The sequence below is a fragment of the Danio rerio genome, chromosome 11 (assembly GCF_049306965.1).
Source record: "Danio rerio strain Tuebingen ecotype United States chromosome 11, GRCz12tu, whole genome shotgun sequence".
Classification (NCBI taxonomy): Eukaryota; Metazoa; Chordata; class Actinopteri; order Cypriniformes; family Danionidae; genus Danio; species Danio rerio.
Window position 1 is genome coordinate 14152458 of NC_133186.1, and position 24966 is coordinate 14177423.

The 24966-nt window shown below is 34.5% G+C and overlaps 1 protein-coding gene across 1 annotated transcript in view; it reads left to right on the forward strand.

Moving 5' to 3' along the window:
- wdr18 (WD repeat domain 18) overlaps positions 1–24966 on the forward strand; it is a 147498-nt gene that overhangs the window by 1146 nt on the left and 121386 nt on the right. The window contains exons 2-3 of the mRNA NM_001005206.1: positions 1554–1664; positions 5337–5470. Coding sequence (NP_001005206.1) covers positions 1554–1664; positions 5337–5470 — 245 coding nt within the window. The remainder of the gene's footprint in view (positions 1–1553; positions 1665–5336; positions 5471–24966) is intronic.

A 24966-nucleotide genomic window follows, 5' to 3' on the forward strand; every position in this document is an offset into this window, starting at 1 on the left:
TGAGAAACATTTTAAATAGTTTGGAACAGTAAACATGTCAGGTTAAATAATTCAAATGAATCATTGACTTTTGCTGTCTTCATTAGTTTCAAAAACACAGATTTTTTTTTTAGAATTTAAACATCATTGTAAATATTTTCTGCTAGAGATACTGGGGTCCGTTCTTCGTACGTGGATTACTCAGTTAACTGGATTTGGATATTGACGATTTGACACGATCCAGGATCGTTTCGTTCTTCAAAGCTGATCCGAGAGTTGTTGTCATAGCAACAGTTCTGCTAGGTCCAACCTGATCGGGAGCAGGTTTAATTAATATAAATAGGATTAGATTGGCTTAGTTCAAGCAAAGATAATACAGAAAGTATGTTCCGAATTCTGATATTTTCTTACAGTAGTAGTTATATACACTTGGGAAAATGGTACATATTTTTAAACTATATATATAAAGTTATAGTCATTAATAAAATAAATTAAGTTATACATATTAATAAAACGTATGCAATCTGCACCCTCGATATGGAAGTACAAAGACTGCCATCTGGTGGTGTAAAGAGAAAACTTATTGATATGAACTTTTTAGATCGCTTTAGTACAAGTGTATAATAGAAATGCACAATATGTGACTTTTTTTTAAAGCAATAATACATTTATGCAGTCATAAACATGTTTTGATAGTTAATATGCCGGTGATTTGATGCTTCACAAAAGTTGCAGACGCCTTTACCAATATGAAAACGCTTTTGTAAACAACCAGTTATACACCGATTAAAAAACGGCTACTATAATAAAGAAAATATTTTCTAAATGTGGAACTAAATACATTGATTTGCATTGAAATACATGATAAATACACTTGACACATGAAAGTGTAAAGCCTGCAGCTCACAACAAATGTGGAAGGTTTGCGTGTCATATTGAACAAGCCGTTTACTGCTCATTTGATGTAATTTTGCTCACATGCATAATTGAATATTAATCAGATGATGTCATTACGCTGCTGTGCTGTCAGCCAATCGTTGCATTGCTGATCATGATTTCGAGGATCGATAGATCAGTCCTTCACAACACACGCAGAGATCTCAGATCAGTTTATCCAGACATTCTAATCTGATTCCCGAACTCGTTTGAAGAACCAAATTAGCGAGAGATCAGTTATCAAGATTAAAAGATCCGGGATCTGCCAAATAATCTTAGATCATTTAAGCGAGGTACGAAGAACGGACCCCTGATGTCCTAAAACAACAACAACAACAACAACAACAACAAAACAAAAAGTTGAACACATACCTTAGGAATGGTATAGCAAAAAATGTTGATGGTTTTAAAACCTTGAATTTTCCAAACCACGGTATACCTTGAAAACGGTTATCGTCCCATGCCTAAAAGCAACACTTCTATGTGTCTGGAACAGATGTTCAAATCAGTTAAAGTTGAAATGTATTTAATCTGCAATATAGAGTTTATAGTGTTCTTCCAAAAATGTGAGGTTTTTGTGAATAATACATGTTCAATATTTTGCTCTGTGTAACATTCTGCCCCAAACTTCTTTTCAGGACCAGCTACAGCAGAAGATTGTGTGTCCTGGGATCGTTACATGTCTTTGCGCGTCTCCTGATGGTCTTTATGTGCTAGCAGGCATTGCTGAAGCTATATACCTGTGGGAGGTGAGAAGATGCATTTTGCTCTTCAATACATATTTTAAAGCTTTGTTTTATGTTGACAAGATTCTCATCGTTCGACCTGTCACAATATTCACTGTATAGATTTATCACACAATACATGGATATGAGCTCAGAATGTTTTGATGATGCAGTATATATAACACTGTTGATGTTTACATAAAAATGAATGTCACAACATTTTAGCTGATTGCGAATCCTCTGTTACTTCATCCAATCTCTGTTGGAGGCGGCAATGAGCTCAAGTCACTTCTTACTGAAAAGGCTTACTGACAGCTGAAGAAAAGCTACATTGAAAACTAATGGTTTTTGTAGAAGTTGTCTAAATGAGCACTTTCAAAGCTGCAGTCCACTTTAAAAAAAGTGAAAGTGTAAAATGCACACGTACAAGGGCATTGACCTTCTACCATTACCGCTGTGAAAGTTTATATTAGGACATGTAGCTATTATTTTAAAATCAAATGACAGAATCTTAGTAGCCTTAAGCATGAAAAGTTTTTGTTCCTTTAAAGTGTTTATGCCTATTATTATTATCATGATGTTATATATTCAGTGGCTTGAAGGGATAATAATATCACTTAGCAAAATTATTTCTGTGAGCGTTTATCACAGAGCAAAAATTATTTATTAAGACAGGCTTACATTTGTTTGTTTTTTACTAATACATTTAATGTATGCTCCTCTATAATGAGCATGTCATCTTCTCACGGTTGTTTTTGGCTTGAATGCAAAAATGTCAGGGTCAGGTTCGACCTGAGGTCATAAAGAGGAATGCCTTTAAACTTTAAACAAACAACTATTAAGTTGAATGATAAGTGCATATACCAAGGTTATTTTAGTAAAGGAAAACTAAAATAAGACTAAAACTAATGGTCGAAAATATTCTATTAACTGAAATAAAAATGACATTAAAGGACGAACTAAAATTCAATGAAGCCAACAACAGTCACTGAAATAAAATAATAATAATAAACAAAAATAAATAATCATTTTCAGACATCATAGCACTAATTCTGATATAGAAAATTGTTGACTTTAAGAGAAATAACAGTAGACATGCTTTTACAGACAAACAGTCAAGCACATGATTATATACATGGGCATGCTTTTGGATTCATTTATTTTTTTAATCACTAAGGTTTGCACAAGCTTTAATGTAAACTGTGCAAACACCAAACTTTGCTCTGATCAACATTGGATACGGTTGGTACGGTTAACTCTGCTAAACTAGAATTACTAAAACTGTAACTTAAATTAAATATATAAGAATTGAATAGAAATGTGTTCACAAAATAGAAGCTAAACTAAAACTAACAAAATTATTAAATTATAAAATTGGCTAAAACTATATTGTACAGTAAATTTAAATTAGTTTCAAAATAGCAGTGCAAAACTAGAATAACCTTGGTAAATTCTTTGAAAAAAAATATTTGAAAACATTGTAGAAAAAAATTATTGATATTGTGGTAATCATTTCACAATGATTTTGGTCCATAAAGACATCTTCCATTACATCTGACTAGAAGCCAGTTGAGTATTCAACTCATAATAGGTTGACTGTAAGCCATTAGACATTTACATGCACCCAAATAATCCATTTGTTATCAAACTGTTTCAAATCAATCGATCCGATTGAAATGGGTGTTTGTTTATATATTTTCTAATCCGATCCAATAGAAAATAATAAGCATGTAACTACTTTCTCAATCATATTCAGAATTCTCTGCTGCTCCTGAGCTGTGCAGTGTTGACATTAGTTAGTCTGCAGATGTTTTGATAAATGCATGATTAAATTTAAATCCACTAGGCTGTATATTTTCACTATTGACCTTATTCTAAAATGCGGAAGTGCGCCTGTTTTCGCGATTGTCTTAGAACTTCCGCTTCAGTCGCCTATGGGAGAAATGACTAGGAATAATAAATGGCAGAAAATGGTCAAACTACTTGCTCTACAAACAAATGTTTGCATGACTATACAGACCAAGTAAAATAATATAATAAGAAAATATCAGTTTGCAACATCAAACAGCGAAATATGCAGTTTTTAATGTCTAAAAATGAATGCAAGTGAATGAGACCGGAAGTCTCGAGCCAAAAAGATTCAAATGGCTGCACCCGCTCATCGGCGAAGAATAAGGTGAATAGGCTGCTTAATGAACAACTTTATTTTAGAAGTCTACTGTAACCTAAATATAAATTTAAATTAACACTATAAATAGTACAATTAAAATAGTTTAAGTAAAATATTAGAATTAAGAAATTAAACCAGGAAATAAACTGTCTGACAGCAAAAAGAGACTGTGTACTAAAAATTCCAAAATTTAATTCCAAATCTAAACTAATATTTACATTTTCAGACACTTTGGGCCCAATTATACACCTGGCGCAATAAGGTGCAAGACGTGTTTGGTGTGCCATTTTCAGACGAGTGCAACAGTAATTTTCCCCTTTTGTGCCACGTTGTTTAAATAGCAAATCCATTTTTTCTATATTCATGACAATTTTTATAATGTTATTATTAGACGTAGTATTGTAAATTATTAATTAACGATTTGTAATTATATTTTTATTACAATTACAATTTGTAAATACATACTAATTACATCAAAACAAGTTTAAATTTGTCCACCTGTCAGGTTTTGGAGATGTATGCATTACCATTAGAATAGGACGTGTGTTTAGATATAACTCAGTTTTTTTACCACACTTCATTATTATGGTTCATCTGTTAATTTGCTGGAAATTAGAACTGAATTTAGATATAGTTTTGAAACAAATCTTTGCTTTTAACAAACAAAATTAAATATGTAGGCTAATGGATGTCTTCAGTGGAGTGAGTTTCCACTGTTTCTTATCCACAAAGTAAGGAGTAAAATAAAGAGTAAAAGTATAGTAAAGAGGCAGAATGGAGGAGGCTCATTCTTTATCCTCACTGCAGATGATCTGTTTTCCCACTAGTGAAGCATTTACTTTTTCTACATGTAAATAGCAAATGTGTCATGGTGTGATGCAACTGACTCATTAAGAGAATAAGCAGAACCTTGCCGTTTCACAAACCGTATTTTTTCATCCTTAAAATAGCAAAAGTGTATTTGGACACGCCCTTAATGCTTTAGACTTTGCACCTAGATTGTAAAAATAGAGCCCTATAACCTGCTTGAAAATACAAAAATAAAAAATATTTTTATGGATCTACCTTGAATGCAAACTTTCTAAAATTCAAAAGTTTTAATCTAATTATTTATTAAGCACACATAAATTGATGTTTGAATCCGATTACAATGTTTTGAGTAAATATAAACAAATCTGCAATTGGATTTCAATACATTTAAATTCATAAATGGATGCATGTAAACAAGTTGATTGTCATTTTATCATATTTAAGAAACCATTATGTACACTTTTTTTACTTCATGGTAACTTGTACTTCATTTTTAAAATTGTAATAATCAAATTCCTGTTTAAACTACTTATACACGATATGAAACCAACATAATTTGTACATTTCTATATATTTGGTAAAAGTTTTATGCTATGTTTTTAAATTTGCTAGTCTCGTTGATGCTCGTTTAAAATAAATTTGTGCTATTCTTCATTGTGCCTACAATAATTTCCTTGTAGGCTAATAGTCATTCAACATTTAATGCTTTCCTACAGGTGTCAACAGGAAATTTGTTGGCCATTTTGAGCCGCCACTTTCAGGACCTGAGTTGCATCAAGTTCACTGATGACAGCAGTCACTTTGTGTCTGGAGGGAAAGACAATCTGGCTTTCATATGGAATCTCTCCAGGTCTGTTATAAGCCCTTCATTTATCATCACTTTTGTTTCCAATGTTAATTGCGGTTATGAGTGAAGCCTTGACCTTAATAAGCGACACCAAACCTACAGAGCATTTCTCTGTTATCATGGTTAACCATGCAGGAAGCTCTATTGAAAGGTCTTGTGAAGTGCTTTGAAATGTGCATTTTTATTCAATGTTTGACGTAATCTCAACCTAAACATAAAAAGATGGTGGGACATAGTGAAGCTCCTCCCCTTTAAAAAAAACAGCCAATAGCATTTTGTTTCATCAACTCTGCCAGTAAAAGTAGTTGAGCTCAAGTGGATCAAAAGAAAAACAAATGCGAAGAGGCTTAAAGGGGGCGGGCATATCACATACTAGAGAGCATTTGATTGGTTAGGAGAAATTGTAGTATAGCTTGACATGAATAAAACTGTTGATTCATTTAGGCAGAGCTGACAAACTACATGCTTTACATGTTAATATCAGATGTATATCTTCTAAATGCCAATTTAATCTCTGTTTTGGAGCACATTAGCTTATAGATATCTTAAAAATGAGGAATACTAACATCTAAAAAACTTATTTTAATTTTATGCGACCTTGAAGTCTGTTTTTTTCAGCTTGAGTAATGAATGTTTGAGTATTTGACAGATTCCTACAAAAGTGGAGGAGTCCAATAAGTACATTTATTGTAATACTTTTTGCTTTCTCTTCTCTCATAATGCACCAGCCCTTGAAGCGACATCATCATAAATTTATTTAAAGAGTCCATTTTAGAGGTGACATTGTTAAATTGTTGCTTGTCTTCTCATATCCAGTGTTTGGCAGGATTGTGTGGTGGAACTCTATCTGAACTTCTGGAATATTGAGAGATGAGACTGGAATATTAATACACAGCAATGAATGGAGCGAGTGGTTTGTGTTTGGTAATTGAGAAGAGGCAAATCGATGATTTAGTAGCTTTGTCTGGAAATGAAAGACTTTGAGTCTAAGAACTGCTGCATTTATTTAATATCTTTTGTGTGTCCCATATGTACTAATTTAGTTAACTATCTAATTTATTATATATGAGCAATTCCAGCATTATGGATGTGACATTTGCAGTAAAAATCAAAACATAAATGCACAAAAAAAGTCTATGTTAACATTATTTTGAAACATCTGTTTATATTTAAAATGAACATGCCTTATGGATGTGACCAAAATAAGTCTGCGAGTTTATACAGTACACTTTATAGAAATACTGTTAATTACACTACCCAGGCCAAAATAAATAATGCTAACCAAAAGGATAAGAGTTGGCTCTCTACAGTACAAAAACAATTGGTTATATATTTTTTGACATTTTTGCATTTATGAGAAAAAAGCTTCGTTATAGATGTGAAAATTGTGAAAATTGGTACATATGTGACTTTGACAAATCAAATATAACTATTTGAAAACACTCAACATTGGGTCACACTTTATTTTGATGGTCCGTTTGGTGAATTTAAGTTACATTGCATCTACATACCAACAATTCTGTTAGACTGTTAAGTTGGGGTTAGGGTTGGGGTTAGAGTTAATGTAAGTTGACATGTAAAGTCAGTTAAGTGTTTGTTGAAGAGCAGACAGTCTAGTAATACTCAATTGGATGATCAGAATAAAGTGTTACCCAACATTATTTTTAATTGATTCAGCATTGTTTGAAAAGAAGTTAGTAAGTAATCTCTTGTCGGTCTAATATAACAGGGATAAATACTCACTGATAGTACATGAGCCATATCTTCACAAACTATTAATGATCAAATATTGAGGGCTTTGGCCTATAGATTTCACTGATTATACTACATGTTGATCAGCTGGTTTCAAATTTTCACTCAAATCATACTTCCAATTTCAAAGGAGCAAGAATATTCAGTTCCTCAGTGTGATTTGATTTATATTAAATATCAAGCAATGTATAATTTTAAAAGCTGTTTTGTTTTGTAATTATACTTGCAGTTTTTTTTTCTTGACTGTAGTCTTCCTTTTATTTTTCACAGTTAACAGTTTATTTTACACTAATTTAACCCAGGAAAAGCTCACTGTACTGTAAAGTGTACCAAGGTTTTTTTTTTTTTTTTTTTTTGCAATTCAACCTTTTTCTTTTGTTGAACAGCCAAGAAAACAGAACGCTCTTCACAATACACATACATATGATACATGTTATATACTCAGCTACCTGTCACACCAAAAAAATTCAACAAAAAAAAAACAACATATAGTAAACGTATATGGAAATTAAGGTTTCTACCTTTGAAAGACATACTCATTTATCGTTCTTTTAAGTGTCGCCAGAGATTATCCCATTTTCTATGTACTTCTGCCTCATTATTTAATCTTCCCAGCATACACTCCTACGATGCAATTTTCAATCAATCCATTAATCCACTCTTTTATTTCTGGCATTCTTGGACACTTAATTACGTAGTATCATCCTAGCAACTGTAATGCGTCCAATCTACAGAAGAATAAAGGATTTTTTACCTATATAAGATATCACTAGTTTGTCACCCAGAAGGCATATCCATGGCTCTACAGGTAACTCGCTGCCTAGCCATTCTTAAAAATTTTCACCAGAATGGGTAAAATACCAAGGTTATTAACTATTGGGCATTTAAAAAAATTTAATTAAATAAAAAATCATAATACATGGAAAACTTAATCTTAATGAAACCAACAACAGTCACAAAAAAAAAAAAAACTGGAATTATATAAGACTTAATATATAAATAATCGTTTTCAAAATTAGTAGGCACACAATTTGGGATTTAGTGTTTGATTTAATTTGATAAACTGATTTAAACTGATTTAAAAATAATTGAACGAAAACTGATAGACAACGTGATCTCTAAATAAAAGAGCATAATCAAACAAACAAATCTAAATTGAGATTTACATCAAATTTAACTAATACAAATGAAAAACAAATTTTAAAATGCAAAACTATAATACACCAGCTGAAAATAAAATGCCCTCCTTTGTGTTGAACAAGCTGCACGTTATCTAAAAAATTAGCATAGTCATAATCAAGAACCCTTTTTAAATGAATTGTTAAAAGCTGGTTAATATTTTATTAAAATAAACTTTAACATAACATCTTTATATGCACCAGCTACATGTCACATTTTTCTTAACCGCTCTGAGGGGCTGGAGGAAGTGTCTGGGGAGATGGAAGTCTGGGGTTCTCGCCTAAGACTGCTGCCCCCGCAACCTAGCAGCAGAAAATAAATGAATTTGTTTATGTAATGTAAGTTGCTAAATGTCAGTAAAATAAAACAGCCTATCCGGTCTCTGTGATTATAATAAAATGTTAAATGATTTATTATTAATATTTGAATATTAATAATGACTTATAGATGCAACTAAATACATCTCTTAATATAAAAACTAAGAATGTCACAATTCAGAAAATCACAATGTTCCTTAACCCTTATGTTCTTTTGGGGATGTTTTCGTCCACTCTGGGGTGATTTTGTGTCTTAATTTATCCATATATCCATATGATTTTTGGTGACAAATCTTATTTTGACACATTTTGAAAAAAATGCTTTGAGAATTATTTTTAAAACACAATGATACACACTGGGCAAATTTACAACCCTTTTGTCATGTTCGGGATTAAAACATCCACTGAAAAAAAACTGCTGTAAAAATGCATCAGATTAATTTATATTTTTTGACAATTATTTATTTTTATTTATTTTTTAATCTGTTTAGCAACCTCAGTCCTGATCAAAACTACTAAATTGTTTGGAAAATTACATTTACATCAGAAAATTTCTGCAATTACATTTTGCGATATTAAGTATAATTTTACAAGATCTTGAATGACTCTAAGGCGAAGCAGTGGCGCAGTAGGTAGTGCTGTCGCCTCACAGCAAGAAGGTCTCTGGGTCACTGGTTCAAACCTCGGCTCAGTTGACGTTTTTGTGTGGAGTTTGCATGTTCTCCCTGCCTTCGCGTGGGTTTCCTCCGGGTGCTTGCGTGGGTTTCCCCCACAGTTCAAAGACATGTGGTACAGGTGAATTGGGTAGGCTAAATTGTCCATAGAGTGTGTGTGAATGTGTGTGTGTGTGGATGTTTCCCAGTGATGGGATAACGCTGGATAAAAACCTACTGGATAAGTTGGCGGTTCATTCCGCTGTGGCGACCCCGGATTAATAAAAGGACTAAGCCGACAAGAAAATGAATGAATGAATGAATGTCACTGATTTGGTGAAAAAAACACACAAAATTATGTATTTGTTTTCAGTATAAAAAATAGTTGTGGACTGTTTTTTTTTTTATTATTTTTTTTACCTTTTATTAAAGTCTTGGATATGTGAAACAAATTGGCCTTTGATACATTATTTTTTTTCTCCATAATTTACTGTTGGTAGCTGTTTTTGCCCCATTGACTTTCATTATAACCACATTTTTTATTACAAAACCATGACACCATATAATCATGCTTTTTTTGATTGTTGGTGGTTTTCCCAGTTGGGAAGAGGTAAAATTTCTAATTTTTACTATTAATCTTCAGTTGGCACGATTAACCCTTTAGATTGGCATGTGCAAAAAAAGCTTAGTTTCTGGATTTTATATAGAGTATAGCAGCAAATTAAAGTGTGTGTATGTGTATCTGAGTGTGCGAGAGTGACCTTTACATACTTGCGTTGATGTATCTGAGAAAATCAAAATATGCATCTCAGCTGTCAGAACTACATGGAGTAAATAAAAACTAAAACTGTGTATTCAGGCACCATTAAGTGTGGTCATAATGGAAGTCAATAGGGCAAAACAGCCACCAACAGTAAACTTATCCACTGTTGTTACTAATTAAGGATTGTAATAAAAAGTAAAAAACAATCCAGTCCTCAACTATTATTTTTATTTTAAAAATACTTCATTTTGTGTTTTTTTTCACCAAATCAGTGTAATCATTTGTGAACTTGGCAATTAAAGAGTTAAAATCCTGTAATTTTCTAAACAATTTAGTAGTTTTGATGAGGACTAAGTTTGATTGAGAGACTTATGCAAAAATATTTGAAAAAATATTAATCTGATGCATTTTTCAGCAGTTTAATTGAGTGGATGTTTTCATCCCTAACAAATCAAACAAGTAGCAAATTTCAAAAGTGCACAAGAGTTAATTCAGCTAAATCAGTTTCATAAAAGAGCTGTTTTAATGTACTTTTAATTAAGGATTAGGGTAAAATATCTACTGCGCATATTATTTACAGTCTTTCTGAAATTGACATAAAATAACATCCTCCGTATCTCAGCATCATTTCCACTTTCTGTCCAGCAGATGGCACCATGACTGTTTTAAATTCATTCCAACAGAAATTGAGGTGGTGAAATAAATCTGGATAAACAACCCTACATCTCCACTTTGTTTCAAGATAGCTTCAAGAACATCTCAACCACAGTAATTATGATATTAAACTAGTGGAAAAGGACTTGAAACGAGTAACCTGCGGCTCTAACTCTAATAGCATCAAATGTTTTTCAGTGCTTTCAGACATGTTATAGCAATTCAGGCTCCGAAGCTCTTGTGTTCAGCCACTCTGTCCATCTCTATTGTGCAGTGCTGTTATTGTTATCGATCTGAAATAGCATACTTTGAAGCTGTTGGGGTGAGAATGATGAGCGAAGACATTTACCGCAGAGCATTATCAATTATGAGAGATGCTCAAACTTGAGGTGTTTGTTTTGGAAGAAGTTCAGTTTGAGGCATTTTGCTGTTTTTTACTGCTGGTTTGGAAATGAAGGTTGAAAGAGAAGATTTTGATAACTGACATTGCAAGATTTTCCATTTCTGCAATTACATATTGTGATATTGAGTATAATTTTACAAGATCTTGAATGACTCTAGGGCGAGGCAGTGGTGCAGTAGGTAGTGCTGTCGCCTCACAGCACGAAGGTCGCTGGTTCGAACCTTGGCTCAGTTGGCGTTTCTGTGTGGAGTTTGCATGTTCTCCCTGCCTTCGCGTGGGTTTCCTCCGGGTGCTCCGGTTTCCCCCACAGTCCAAAGACATGTGGTACAGGTGAATTGGGTAGGCTAAATTGTCCGTAGTGTGTGAGTGTGTGTGTGAATGTGTGTGTGGATGTTTCCCAGAGATGGGTTGCGGCTGAAAGGGCATCCGCTGCGTAAAAACTTGCTGGATAAGTTGGCAGTTCATTCCGCTGTGGCGACCCCAGATTGATAAAGGGACTAAGCCGATAAGAAAATGAATGAATGAATAAATGACTCTATTTGTAAATTTATTTTACATTATTATTTATTATTATTATTTATTTTACTATTTGTATTTATCATTTCAAAGTTAATTGGGAGGATTTTGTAATCTGCATATGATTTTTGGGAGCATTGTGGTATCCCTGCAAAGTGTAACCATAAATCACACATTTTTCAACTGTGACTACTGATCGACCATACTACTGACTCCAAGTTGCAGATACTGCGATGTCACTATTTTGAATGCACACATTGCAATATCGATGCTGAAACGATATATTGTGCAGCCCTAATGAAAGTGCAGAGCATGCCATGATTGTTTGATGCCATTATTTAAGGTAAAGCAGGCCCACAGGCTGCAATATATGAGAAGGGGAAGCGAGAGAGACCCACGCGGCCATCAAACCTGGATGAATAATTCAATGTCTGTCTCTGAGTTTTGAAAGGAGATGACGCGCATCTATTATTCTGTATCTGTATCGCTCCACAGAGAAACCTCTCAGCCATCACCATAATCAACATTCCCTGACCCTCGCATGTCTTGACTCTAGAAATCACATACAGTTGTGTTAGTTCACTGTGCTTTGTTTCACCTAGTGAGTTGCTTGTCTGGATACCTTTGTAGGTTTCACAAATGCATGGAAAGTATATGAACATGCCTGCCATGTATGCTTTCAAAGATATACAGTGATGTGAACAAGTGTTTGCTCCTTACTAATAAAAAAAAATCCAAGTTTTTCACACTTCAATGTTTTAAATCATCAAACAAATTTAAAAATAAGTCAAAGATAACACAAGTAAACTCGTCATGTATTTTAAGTAAAGGTTTTAAATTGTTAAGGAAAAAAAAATCCAAAATTACATAGCCCTGTGTAAAAATGTTTTCCCAATTAAAACATGACTCTGGTTTATCACACCTGAGTTCATTTTCTCTAGCCACACCCACAGAAACTGCCTGACAAGGTAATTTAGATTAAAAGATCCACAAAAACTACAACAACATCCAAAGAACTGCAGGCCTCTCTTACCGCAGTTACGATGGGTTTTCATGACTCCACCATAAGAAAGAGACTGGGCAAATGTGGTTCCAGGACTAAAACCACTTTTGAGTTTGAAGAACATAAAGGCTCATCTCAAATTTGCCAGAAAAAAACATTTTGATGGTCACCAAGACATTTGGGAAAATGGTCTGTGGATTGACATGCAAAAGTTGAACTTTTTGGAAGATGTGTTGGGGAGAGCGGCGCTCAAAGTGACACGTTTTGGTTTTGGTCAAATAATGAACAAAGTAATGGGGTTAGACAAACCATTTTTTTTAACAAAAGCCTCTCCTACAAATGAGCACTGAAGTTGATCGCAGAACCTGTGGTTTCTGTGCAGTATTGCCAAAAGTGCCAGGAGTAAAAATGTTACTATTTACCCCACCTGCAGGGCAAGTTGTAACAGACGTGGGGTTGGTTGTAACACATGTTTATAAAGGCAGATTTTCATTAATTCATTCATTTTCTTTTCGGCTTAGTTATTTTATTAATCTGGATCGCCACTGGGGTCAAATTAACCATCAACTTATTCAGCATATGTTTTACGCAGGGGATCCCCTTCCAGCCGAAATCCATGTCTGGGAAACATCCACACACACTCATTCGCACACATATAACACTGTGGACAATTTAGCCTACACAAATTCACCTATACCACATGTCTTTGGACTGTGAGGGAAACCGGAGCACCTGGAGGAAACCCACGCGAACGCAGGGAGAACATGCAAACTCTACACAGAAACGCCAACTGACCCAGCCGAGGCTCGAACCAGTGACCTTCTTGCTGTGAGTGACAGCAACCAACCACTGTATCACCATTAAAGGCAGATTTCACAATTAATTTAAATTCAGTTTACTTTAAATAGAAGCTATATTTCCATAGTAGTCGGCTCATTTTATTCTACATAGCACAGTATGTTTATGTATTTATTTGTTTATTGGATAAACACTTTTGAATTTATTCACATTATTGTCCATTTATCCATTATTATACAATGCATTTATTTGCATTATTAACAAAAATTTTTACATTTTTTTTTCATTAAAAAACATTTTTTATTTAAAAAGTTCCCAACATTACACTCAAAATTCATTTTTGTTTTTGTTTTTGCTGTCCCACAGTGTGTGGCTTAATTGTAACACCCTGTTACAACTAACCCCGCTGTGTCTTGTTTTACTCAAAATTGGCTAGCAGTCACTGTGTTTTTTTCATCTTTACAAAATGGTTCCATCTTTTAGCCTAGAAGATGGTGATCACAACAATATTTTATGTACATACTTTCACAGATTTTTTTAAATAAAAAAAATATTGACTGTAATAAAAAAAACACTTTAATGCTGCAAAAATGCTTTTTCCTGTGTTTCTCATCCAAACTTTGGCAAATTTTTTCAATACTTGGCAGGAAGAAATTTGCCGACACTGTGGTGAAAACCTCTGAAGTATGCCATGGTTAAGCCTGAGCAAATACCTTAAAAATGTTACATTTGTGCCTCGCACTCCACTATCCCATTTTGTGTGGTGTAACACCGCATTTCAGAAAAAGAACATCATACAAACAGTAAAATGTGATTGTGTGTTGGTCTGGGGCTGTTTTCCTACTTTGTAAATGCAATTGAGATGCTGTGGGATGATATTAGAAAAGTGGTTTATGCTCAAACTTTTCAATTTGGCTGAATTGGCATTAATAATAAGTTATTGAAAACCAGTTATTATGTTTAAGGTGCAAACACTTTTTTCACACAGGGCTATGTAGATTTGTATTTTGTTTTCCCTTAATAATGATAATAACCTTCATTTCCAAACTGCATGCATTTTACTTGTGTTATCTTTGACTAATATTTTAATTAGTTTGATGATCTGAAACATTAAAATGTAATAAACATGCAAAAAAAAGTTATCAGTTATGAGGCAAACTTTTAGTTGAGTTCACTTCTGTATATGGTATTTTGATAGGTATAAACTCAAATGTCAAGTTGACTCTGCTACCCTGATGTAATAATGAAGCAAAAATCCTTTTATTCCAAGAAAATTAATAAGGTTTTCTGTTGAATTTAAGTAGCTTTGCATATGCCAAAGCGGTGTGTTTTTATCACTCATATCATTTTACATTTGCAATGGAGCTGTGGTGAAGAAATCAATGCTGAGATTTTCAAAATACATCACTGTACTTGATTCTGAGCTTGGTTTTTAACAGCAGATGGCACTCAATCCTTTGGAAAATTTGCATACAATTCTTTGCAAATCTCACTTGAACCTAAACTAATCATTAATAAAGGCACAAAAGTTTTGAGTATTACAACAGTGTTCAAAGTGAGATTAATTAATTAATCATTAATCTTGTCAAATAAATGCTAATATGCATGACCCTGCCAAACTTGCAAGTACTCTTCCTCATGAGCATTTTAGTGTATCATTAAAAACTATACGTCTAAAGCACCATCTGCTGTTAAAACTTCAAATCATCTTTGTTTCTATAGCACTTTTACGAAGTAGATCAATGGTCTCAACTTATTTCCCGGAGGTCCACAGCTCTGCATAGTTTAACTCCAACCACCTCCAACTCATACCTTTTTAATAGTCCCTAGTTGTCTTGAACGCCTTGATTAGTTGGGTCAGCTGTGTTTGATTTGGTTTTTTGAGCAAAGCTGCAGAACTCTAGGAATCGAGTTTGAGACCTATGATGTAGATTGTGTCAAAGCAGCTTAACATAGAAGTTCTTGTAAATTGAAATTGAAACTTTACTTTCAGAGTTAGTTTAATTTACTTAATTTCATTGTGGTTAATTTTCGCTGCTGAAGTGAAATTCCAAACACTGAAGAGCTAATCCATCAACGTACAACTCCACAAGTCCCAAACCAAGCAAGCCAGTGGTGACAGTGGCGAGAAACAAAATTTTACGAGTTGATGAAAGTAAAGGAAAAAAAAAAACTCAGCTCAGAATTTTTTAAATCTCTCACGCAATGGAGAATTAATTTCCTGATCAAATTTTCTTCAGCTATAATTTCTATGACTCATCAAGGTTAGTTCAGATTGTAAAATGGAATTTGTTATTTTTGCCTAAAAAAGAATACTAAAACTATTGCAAGTTGTTTTACATTTAAAATTAACTTTTACAATGACTATAAAGCTAAAATATATTATAAAATGTAAATTGAAAACTTAATCTTAAAGGTGTAAAATGACTAACACTATAACTGTTAATTAAAAAACAAAACAAAAACAAAAGTAAAGCTAAATGTAAAAAGAGCTAATAAAAAAACCCTGTTATTTCTAAGACCTTATTGGAAGATACTAGGACTACAGCTAAAATTTAAATTGAAATTACACGCATATTGCATACCATACACGCATGTTGCATAATACACACCAAGTGACTTTAAAATGAAGATTTCATGAATTAAACTTAAATTTACACTGTTAAAAAAAGTATGTTTCACGAATAGTGCTAATACCAGCATGCTGAAGTACTAAAACTGAATCTACATTCAATTGCATCCAGCTTACTCTAAACAACACTAAAATAATACAAAAACATATTCATTTAACAATGTAAGATGCAACATTAAACCCAACAGCATATGCTGTAATTGATTACAACCAGGAAGAATAAAACATTTAAATTCCATTATTATATTAAATGTAAAAGGAAAGTGTGGAAATGTTCATAGATTTTTGTTTTCTTAGATTTATAACATGAAATTTTTACAAACTGTAGATTTTTACATTTAATAGTTTTTCACCATATGTAGAAATAGAAATAGTACAATATAAGTATACACTGAAATGTGAGTCTTGCGAAAATTGAAATGAAATAAAATGTACAAATGGGAGAATTTTGAGCTTTAGAGTTCACTTAATTAAGTGAACAGATTTTCCCTAACAGCATATTAATCTAAGGCCCCATTTACTCTAGTGCGTAGGCAAAAGCAACTGACACCAAATATACGTATACGTCATCGCTGCTGCGCTGTTCAGTGGGAAGCGATCTCTCACTCAGCAGCACAGTGGAGATTTCTCTAGTTATATCGTTTCAGTAGTTTATTATGCAGTGACATGCAGTCAAATATTTCGCCAAACAGTCCTTAGGGATGCGGTGACACCCAGTCAGATATTTCGCCGTACAGATCCGCCACTTTTGGCGCTCATAAACAATCATAATGCTCTCGTGCTGCAGGAATGAGGAGGTCTGCTGAAGCCGCGCAGCTGTCGTGCTGTGAGGAGTTCTCGCCTTTAATAAACTACGGCAGTTTGCGTTCACTGAACAGTAACAATGATTAATAAATCCATATGAAACAGCCCCTTAAAAGTCACATCTCGCTTTCAGTTTCGGGCTTTGGCGCTATTTGCACTCACACAAAAGCTCAAGTGAACCGCGCTCAAGCACACCTCTTCCAAACGGGCCAGGGCCGGCCAAGTGAACTGTGCTTGAGCCCAATTCATCGCACTCAAACGATCCGGGAAACGGGCCTGGGCACGGTACGGATGGCATAGTGTGAGTAGGTCCTAAATCCTTGGGTAATATCTACAAGACAGATGTAAACATAAACAAATTAGAGCTCGAACAGTGGCACCATGGTTTTAAATGACTGAAAATGTATCTCTGTTTTGTTGTGTTAATGTGTGATACAAGTATTCGTAACTTGAAAAACATTTAAATATGACCGGATAGTGCTGCATTTCTATGGATATCCTATTGTAACTGCCATTACGGCCTATTTTTTTTGCCTGCCAGATCTTCGCACAAGTTAAATAACCTAAAACCATAAACAAACACCAAGTTATTTTGTAGTATTTGGTGTTTTACAAAGAACTGCATGAAAATAATAATTTATTTATCAATAATATGTCCCTCTAACTATCATTACTAAAAAGAAAACGTTATTAGCGTCCTAATGCCCCGCAGTATACATTTTACCTAGAAACTGCAGTCCAACGTATGTTAAAAGGCTGAATCACCCATTTCCAGTGAGCCTGTGTCACGACTTCATATGGATCACGTTCTGCTGTTTACCAGTTGAATTCGTGTTCATTCTTCGCAACACCGATCTAGGCTCTTATTGATTCCTTAAGCCTGTGTTGTCACCAGCTTAATGGTGTTTGCTAGTAAACGTCACCCCTGTTCTGCACTCGGGGGTTCAGCTGTAAGTTGAATCTTGTCCACTTGTTTTGACTCTGACCTTGCTGAACGACTCGAAGTGCAGCGCAGCATGAGGAATGAAGTGCTGTGAAGAACGAGGGGAATCTAAAGTGAGAGGGGGACACGGGCTCACTAACGCATGCAGGACAGAGCGAGAGAGTTGTCACATCTTCTACGTAAAGTTTTCATGCCATCTCAAAGACTTTTGCGTGGACAGTTAGGCCCAATCCTAATTCTACCCCTTAGCCCTTCCCCTTACCCCCTACTTCTCGTTTTGTGTGGTCACGTGAAGGGGTAGGGGTGTCCTAATTCTCTTTAGCTTAAAGAGATACACCAGCCACAGCGGCAGCATTGCTAAAGCAGGAAGTTAGGAGATTCACAAATTAGTATTTTTTTTTTGTCATTATTACGAATTTTTACGACAAACAAACATATGTTTAAATGTATTTATAACCGCGTTTGTCTTTTACCATCATGCTTTAAAAAAAAAAAGAAAAACCCTAAAAAAAACCCTGCTAAATTTCGTGATCTATAATCCCTAATAATAACTCCTGTACAGCAGTCCCACAACATACTGACACTCGATGACACTCGAATACCCTGTCAGTAATGTCTAGTGGCTGGGGTTGACCTTTTTACAGTGTCTGCTATAATGTTAGTGTTGTTTTTGGTTTGTTTACGTCAATGAATTTGGCCACTGTGTAAATGCACAGTACAGTTACGATCTTATTGCCACATCAGATCATTATGATAACATAATATATGCCTTCAGTGATTTCCTGAAGATAAATACCAAAAAATAGCACAACTGGAATGGCTACAGCAGTTGCGATTGTCTGATCTCACATGAAGCATGAGATCGTGATGACATATGACGTGCGCAGGTGATATAGGGCTGTCCCAATTCTTAGTGGTATATTTTGAAGCCCTTTCCCATTACACTCAGTTGTAAGGGCCAAGGGGAAGGGGGTAAGGGTACAAGAATAGAATTGGAATCGGGCCTAAGATTGCAACACTTCAGGGTTAAGTAGCAGAGCTCATACATACCTGTACCATTAATCTCAGAAAAAATTAAGAGTTTCAAACACCTGTTGGAAAGCACAAACACACCTGATAAAATTCTAAACATCTGTCCGTGGTAAATGTAAAGCAATGTGATGTGCCGCTTTCCTCAGAAAAGCTTCTTGTCAGATATTTTTAAAACTGTTCTTTCAGCCGCCATTGTTGTTGTGTTTAGAAGTGCACTGAAGCGGTGCAACATATTTAAAACTCCACCTCCTGCAACAAATAAACAAGAAAAAAAATCATCCAGTGGAGATTTTTCCTTTGTTGTACCAATCCCATATAGAACAGACCCCAAAACTGAGCTATGTACTGACCCGTGCCTTCTGTGTTCTGTGTAACATGGTAATAATGGTAATGATAAATATTCACTTTGCAATGCTCTTAAATGGTTTAACCCTAATTTTAGGTTCTAGTGTTGGCAAATTTGTTTAATATGCTGTTGCACTTACGTGTGGCATCCCTTAAGGCTCTATTTTCGCTCTATTTAATTTTCTTTTTTTACATGGTTCCCCTGGGGTTGAATTTATATTTATATATATATATATATATATATATATATATATATATATATATATATATATATATATATATATATATATATATATATATATATATATATATATATATATATATATATATATATATATATTTTTTTTTTTATACAGGCGACACACAGATCTATCTTTCCCTGGAATCCAGTAAAGGCTCTGAATGCTCTGCTGGTGTGTTTAGCTGATGTTAAGTTCTGTATGTAACCCAAATTAAGACATAACTGAGATTATAGCATTTTAATCTGTTCTGTTTCAGAGGTTTCTGGTTCCTCTGGCTTAAATCGTGACCACTTTCATCTTGTGTGAAACCAAGCAATTCTGGGGTTTATTTTCATAATGCTCTCAATTTTTATTAGTATAGTCTTAGTATAGAAATTAAAACCGTTTCTGTCTATTAAGGACTTGAAAGCGCCATTTACGCTTGTATTTCAACAAGAAAATGTTATTTCCTTTTATATGGGTAGCAATCAAGCTTGTCTTAATCACCTTCATTCTTTGTTCTATAATGCATTTTAAGGTTCTGAATGGGTTAACTCTTGCTTAACCTATCTGACCTATCTTTTCATAGTCATGGAAGATTTCTCAGTTGATCTAGCCCAGGGATGTCCAGACTCGGTCCTGGAGGAGGGATCCGGGGGTGAGAAGGGTGCACGATTTATTTGAAGACCACAAGGGAGACGCGCGATTTCCGGAAGATTATCACACATTTGCGGGCATTATGAGACCCGCTAATGCATAGAGACTCCCGGAACTTCCGGGAGACTTGGCATGTCTGAATATCACGTTTAACAACTATAGTGAGACACGATCCTGCGGTACATCCTTAATAAACTGTCTAACGTGCACTGCTCCCTGCCTGGAGCTCAGAGGAGCACATGACATATCTTTCATGACATGTGTGGCTGTGTCTGTGTGGTCACGTGATGTGCGTTTTTTCTGTTCAGAAATGCTAGGTAAAACGGTGTGGATGTGGATCATTTTCATTCTAAAAGGGCATTTTAATTCTAAGTCGTATAAGTGTTATCGCGGTCTAAGTGTGTATTTTTCACGAGCAGGTTTGTGACGGGGGCGGGGCAGAGGATCGGGAATGCCGGCTTAGCATCATGTTGTCTATTGGCCATCGGCTGTGGATGATGGCATCGTCTTTCTGCCCAACACTAGTTTAGTTGCAACCCCAATCAGACACAGCTGGCTTAGCTATTTAGGCTCTTACTAGGTTTTCTAGAAACATTCTTGCAGATGTGTTAAAGCAAGTTGGAGCTAAAATCTGCAGGACACCTACCCTTCAGGACAGAGTTTGGACGCCCCTGATGTAGGGGCGACATGTTCCTTGGGCTAAATTGAAATCTTGAGGTGATCAAGCTTTTGCCGCTTTTGGATGATGCTTCGCTACGTGGAAAAAAAAAAAAGGATTTAATTAATGATCCATTGCTGTTGTAAACGTCATATATTTGCTGCATTTTTAATATGTTATTGTTTTAAAGATTATGTCTTGAGCATCTGATTTCCCCTCTGTGATTATGTCCTTTAAATATATAAAGGCTGGTTATTTTACCGAAAATGGTGGAAATTACAGATTTTAAAACAAATATTTTTTGTTTAAAATTAATTTTTTTAAATAATTTTTTTAATATTAAAAAGGAAACATAAGCTTGACATCAAAAGATCCTATAATTGTTTTAACAAATATCCTTAAATGATGCAACCTGTAGTTTACAGCAAGCATCAAGTGTTCATTGAGATGTCTTTGAGATTGTCTCCTCTGTCATGTCTTTCCTCTGTCTTTTCGGGGGGTTTTTTCTCGTAAGGCATGGCTTTCGAAAATAATGACTCTGCTGGGGAGCTGCGCTAGTTTACTAACACTTGTTTAGGTCTGTAATTTCTTAGCATATTCATAAGGGTGGTCTTGTTTTAAATTGTGAAACAGGTTTGTGGTGTTGCCTGCTTTTGATGACACCAGTCGTCTGCGCAGTTTGCGGTGCACGTTGCTCTGTTTTGTGTCGGATAGCAAAAAACTATCATGAAGTCAAGTGCTGTTTCATGTGAACAATGTCTGTGACTCTGACCTTTTTTACCTTATTTCTTTCTTACTCCTTTCAGTGCAACTAACACTGTGTGGCTGTAAACTTGTACGGCGTGTGGCATCCAGAAGGGCAGGCTGCAAAATGCTTGCGCGACGTTACGCATAGTCTGTAAATATTATCGAGAAATTATCGAACTGTCATTATCGTTTTATCGGAAAATTTTAGATTATGATAATTATCGATATCGAATTATCGCCCAGCCCTAACGTCATGTGACTTAACCATAGCACATCATTGGCTAAACTAGGGTCATCTCTTTCCAACAACAACAAACAAATAGAATGTTTGTTTTAAAGAGACCGTGAACATAAAGAGCATGTGATCTCATAAGCATCTAAATTAGCAACATCGTGCAGTAGAGGTACAAATTGACACCAGGAGTCTGTTCTTCTTACATGGATTACTCAGTTAGCTTGATTTGGTTATTGACGATGTGACGTGATCCAGGATCATTTCGTTCTTCAAAACTGATCCGACAGTTTTGGTAGCTCAAACCTGCTCAGCAGCAGGCTCATTTCATATAAACAGGATTAGATCGGGTCAGATCAAGCAAAAATAATATAAGCTACAAATAATTAATTCGTTATGAATTAAATAATTATTCATAAATAATTCCCCGCCCCTTATGACGATGATGCCATCGTCCATCGTGATGTTTCATATTAGACATCATACAATGCCAAATTGGTCGACATTCCCCAACCTTAATGACTACTATAATAAAGAAAATCCTGTAAAACTTAAGAGTAAAACTAAAACTAAAAGTGTAACGACTGTAGCCCACAACAAATGTGGAAAGGGATCATTTTTAACAAATGCTTTACTACGAATATTTTTTGTAATTTTGCTCACATGGATAATTGAATATTAATCAGATGAGGTCATTACGCTGCTGTGCCATCAGTCAATCATTGCATTGCTGATGATGATTTCGAGGATCGATAGATCTGTCCTTCACAGCACACGCAGAGATCTTAGATCAGTTCATCCAGACATTTTAATCTGATTCGCAAACTTGTTTGTAGAACCAAATTAGCCAGAGATCAGTTATCAAGATTAAAAGATACTTGATCTGCCAAATCATCAGATCATTTAAGCGAGGTACGAAGAACGGACCCCAGAATGGAAGTCTGGGCTCTTCGTCTAAGCCTTTTTAACTAAACAGCCCCACATTGTGTAATATAATACTACAAAGTTCCTCATTATATAAATTTTTAATCAAAATAAGCTAGAAGTGTTGTTGTATTTAATAAACAGATTCATTTTGTGGATTAAAAACATTCTTTATTAAAACAATTTTTAATCCTTTTGATTTTAAATTTTAAAGTGCTTATATTTAATAAAATAAATAATATTGGTCCTCTGCCCCCCACTGAATTTTAGTATAGATTTTGCCCATTTGAGAGCCACTGCCATAACTTATGAAAAGAGTAGAAGTAAAAAACTGAGGACAGAAGGAGAGATATGGACGCTCACCCAGTAATATGAAAGTCAATTAACGCAAAAGTAAAATTCGATCACAAATTATCCACACTCCCTCAGACATAAAAATGCAGATGTGTGTGACAGATGTTGTTTAAGATGGGTCGGCCCCTGAGTTTACCCAGTGGTGCTGCGTCATGCAGTGGTGCTGACAGAATGGGGTTCAGTTTGTCTCATCTCACTTCTTGTCTTTGCACTTCCATCTGCTTCTCTTTCTCCTTTCTGCTCTCACTAATTGGTCTCTTTTCTTAACACTGTACATGTATGTCAAATCGTCGGTTTATTTAAATGTTTTTAAAGTATTAACTTGTATACAGGTTTTATTCATTACATAGTAGGCCAGTTTATTAGGTATACCTTACTAGTACCGGGTTGGACCCCCCTTTGCCTTAAAAACTACCTAAATCCTTTGTGGGATGGATTTAACATGGTACTGAAAATATTCCTCAGAGATTTTAGCCCATATTGACTTTATAGCATCACACAGTTGCTGCAGATTTTTCGGCTGCACATCCATGATGTGAATCTTCTATTCCACCACATCCCAAATGATGGTCGCATATGCACCCAAAATTTGATCTATGCAACATCAAAATATATTTGGGAACATTTGTGCAAGTGCATGACATTGATGTCGTGCGACCAATTATCACAGCAAAATCTTCTCCATATGCGGGTTTAGGAGGCATTCACACATTAAGCATCTTTGCACCTGAAAACACCGAACGCAGCATTTAGGAATGGTTTAAAACAGTTGACATGTAAACTTGCTGCAGTAAACAAAGCCCTTAATGCTTGTCCCGCCTTCAAGCTCTTATTGGCCCACTGCACTAGAGCAGAACGCAAATGAATTGGTTAACATCAGCTGTCAATCACTTCCCATGACAGGGAGCTACAGCCGCGAAAACGCAAAGGTCTGGGTACGAGAGATTGAAAACAACACTGACAGATTTAGTTTTAGAAACCACCTAAAGTTACAAATAATGACAAATCTGATTAGTTATCATGTAATGAATGTCAATCCAGCAGTTAGACTTTTAGAAGAGTGGATAAAAGACTTCCAGTGTTTAAAGTCTGCTATGAAAATGACTAAAGCATTCAACGTAAATCTGGTGGGACAGAGTTTTTTAGGTAACAGTGTTTGTCACTGAATCTACACATTTTAAGCACTAGATGTTCTAACGTTAATTAATCCATTTAATCATCACAATGCTGTCAACCATGCGACTGATATCACGTTCACCATTAGCGTTCTAGGATTCATTGAGATGAAATTAATATTGCAGCTCATGAAAAGACCGTTACTGCTATTAAGATGACATATGCAAATAATAAGTTATATGTCAATATCATCTGTGCAATATCAGACACCACCTGTGAGAACACAGTACAGTTATTATTGTTAACTTATAATAGGGCTGGTGAGTTCATACTTTAATGATGTTGGTTTTAATTGGTTAAAAAATTTTAAAACAGAGAAATCCCTTTTTTGCTGTGTCGAAAACATAACAAACCGTGACACCACTGTGTTGTATCGAACCGATTTTTGTGAACCGTTACATCCCTAATATATATATATATATATATATATATATATATATATATATATATATACATATATATATATATATATATATATATATATATATATATACATATATATATATATATATATATATATATATATATATATATATATATATATATATATATATATATATATATATATATATATATATACATATATACATATATACATATATACATATATGTATGTGTGTGTGTGTGTATATGTATATGTATGTATGTATGTATATATATATATATATATATATATATATATATATATATATACACACACACATACATATATATATACATATATATATATATATAT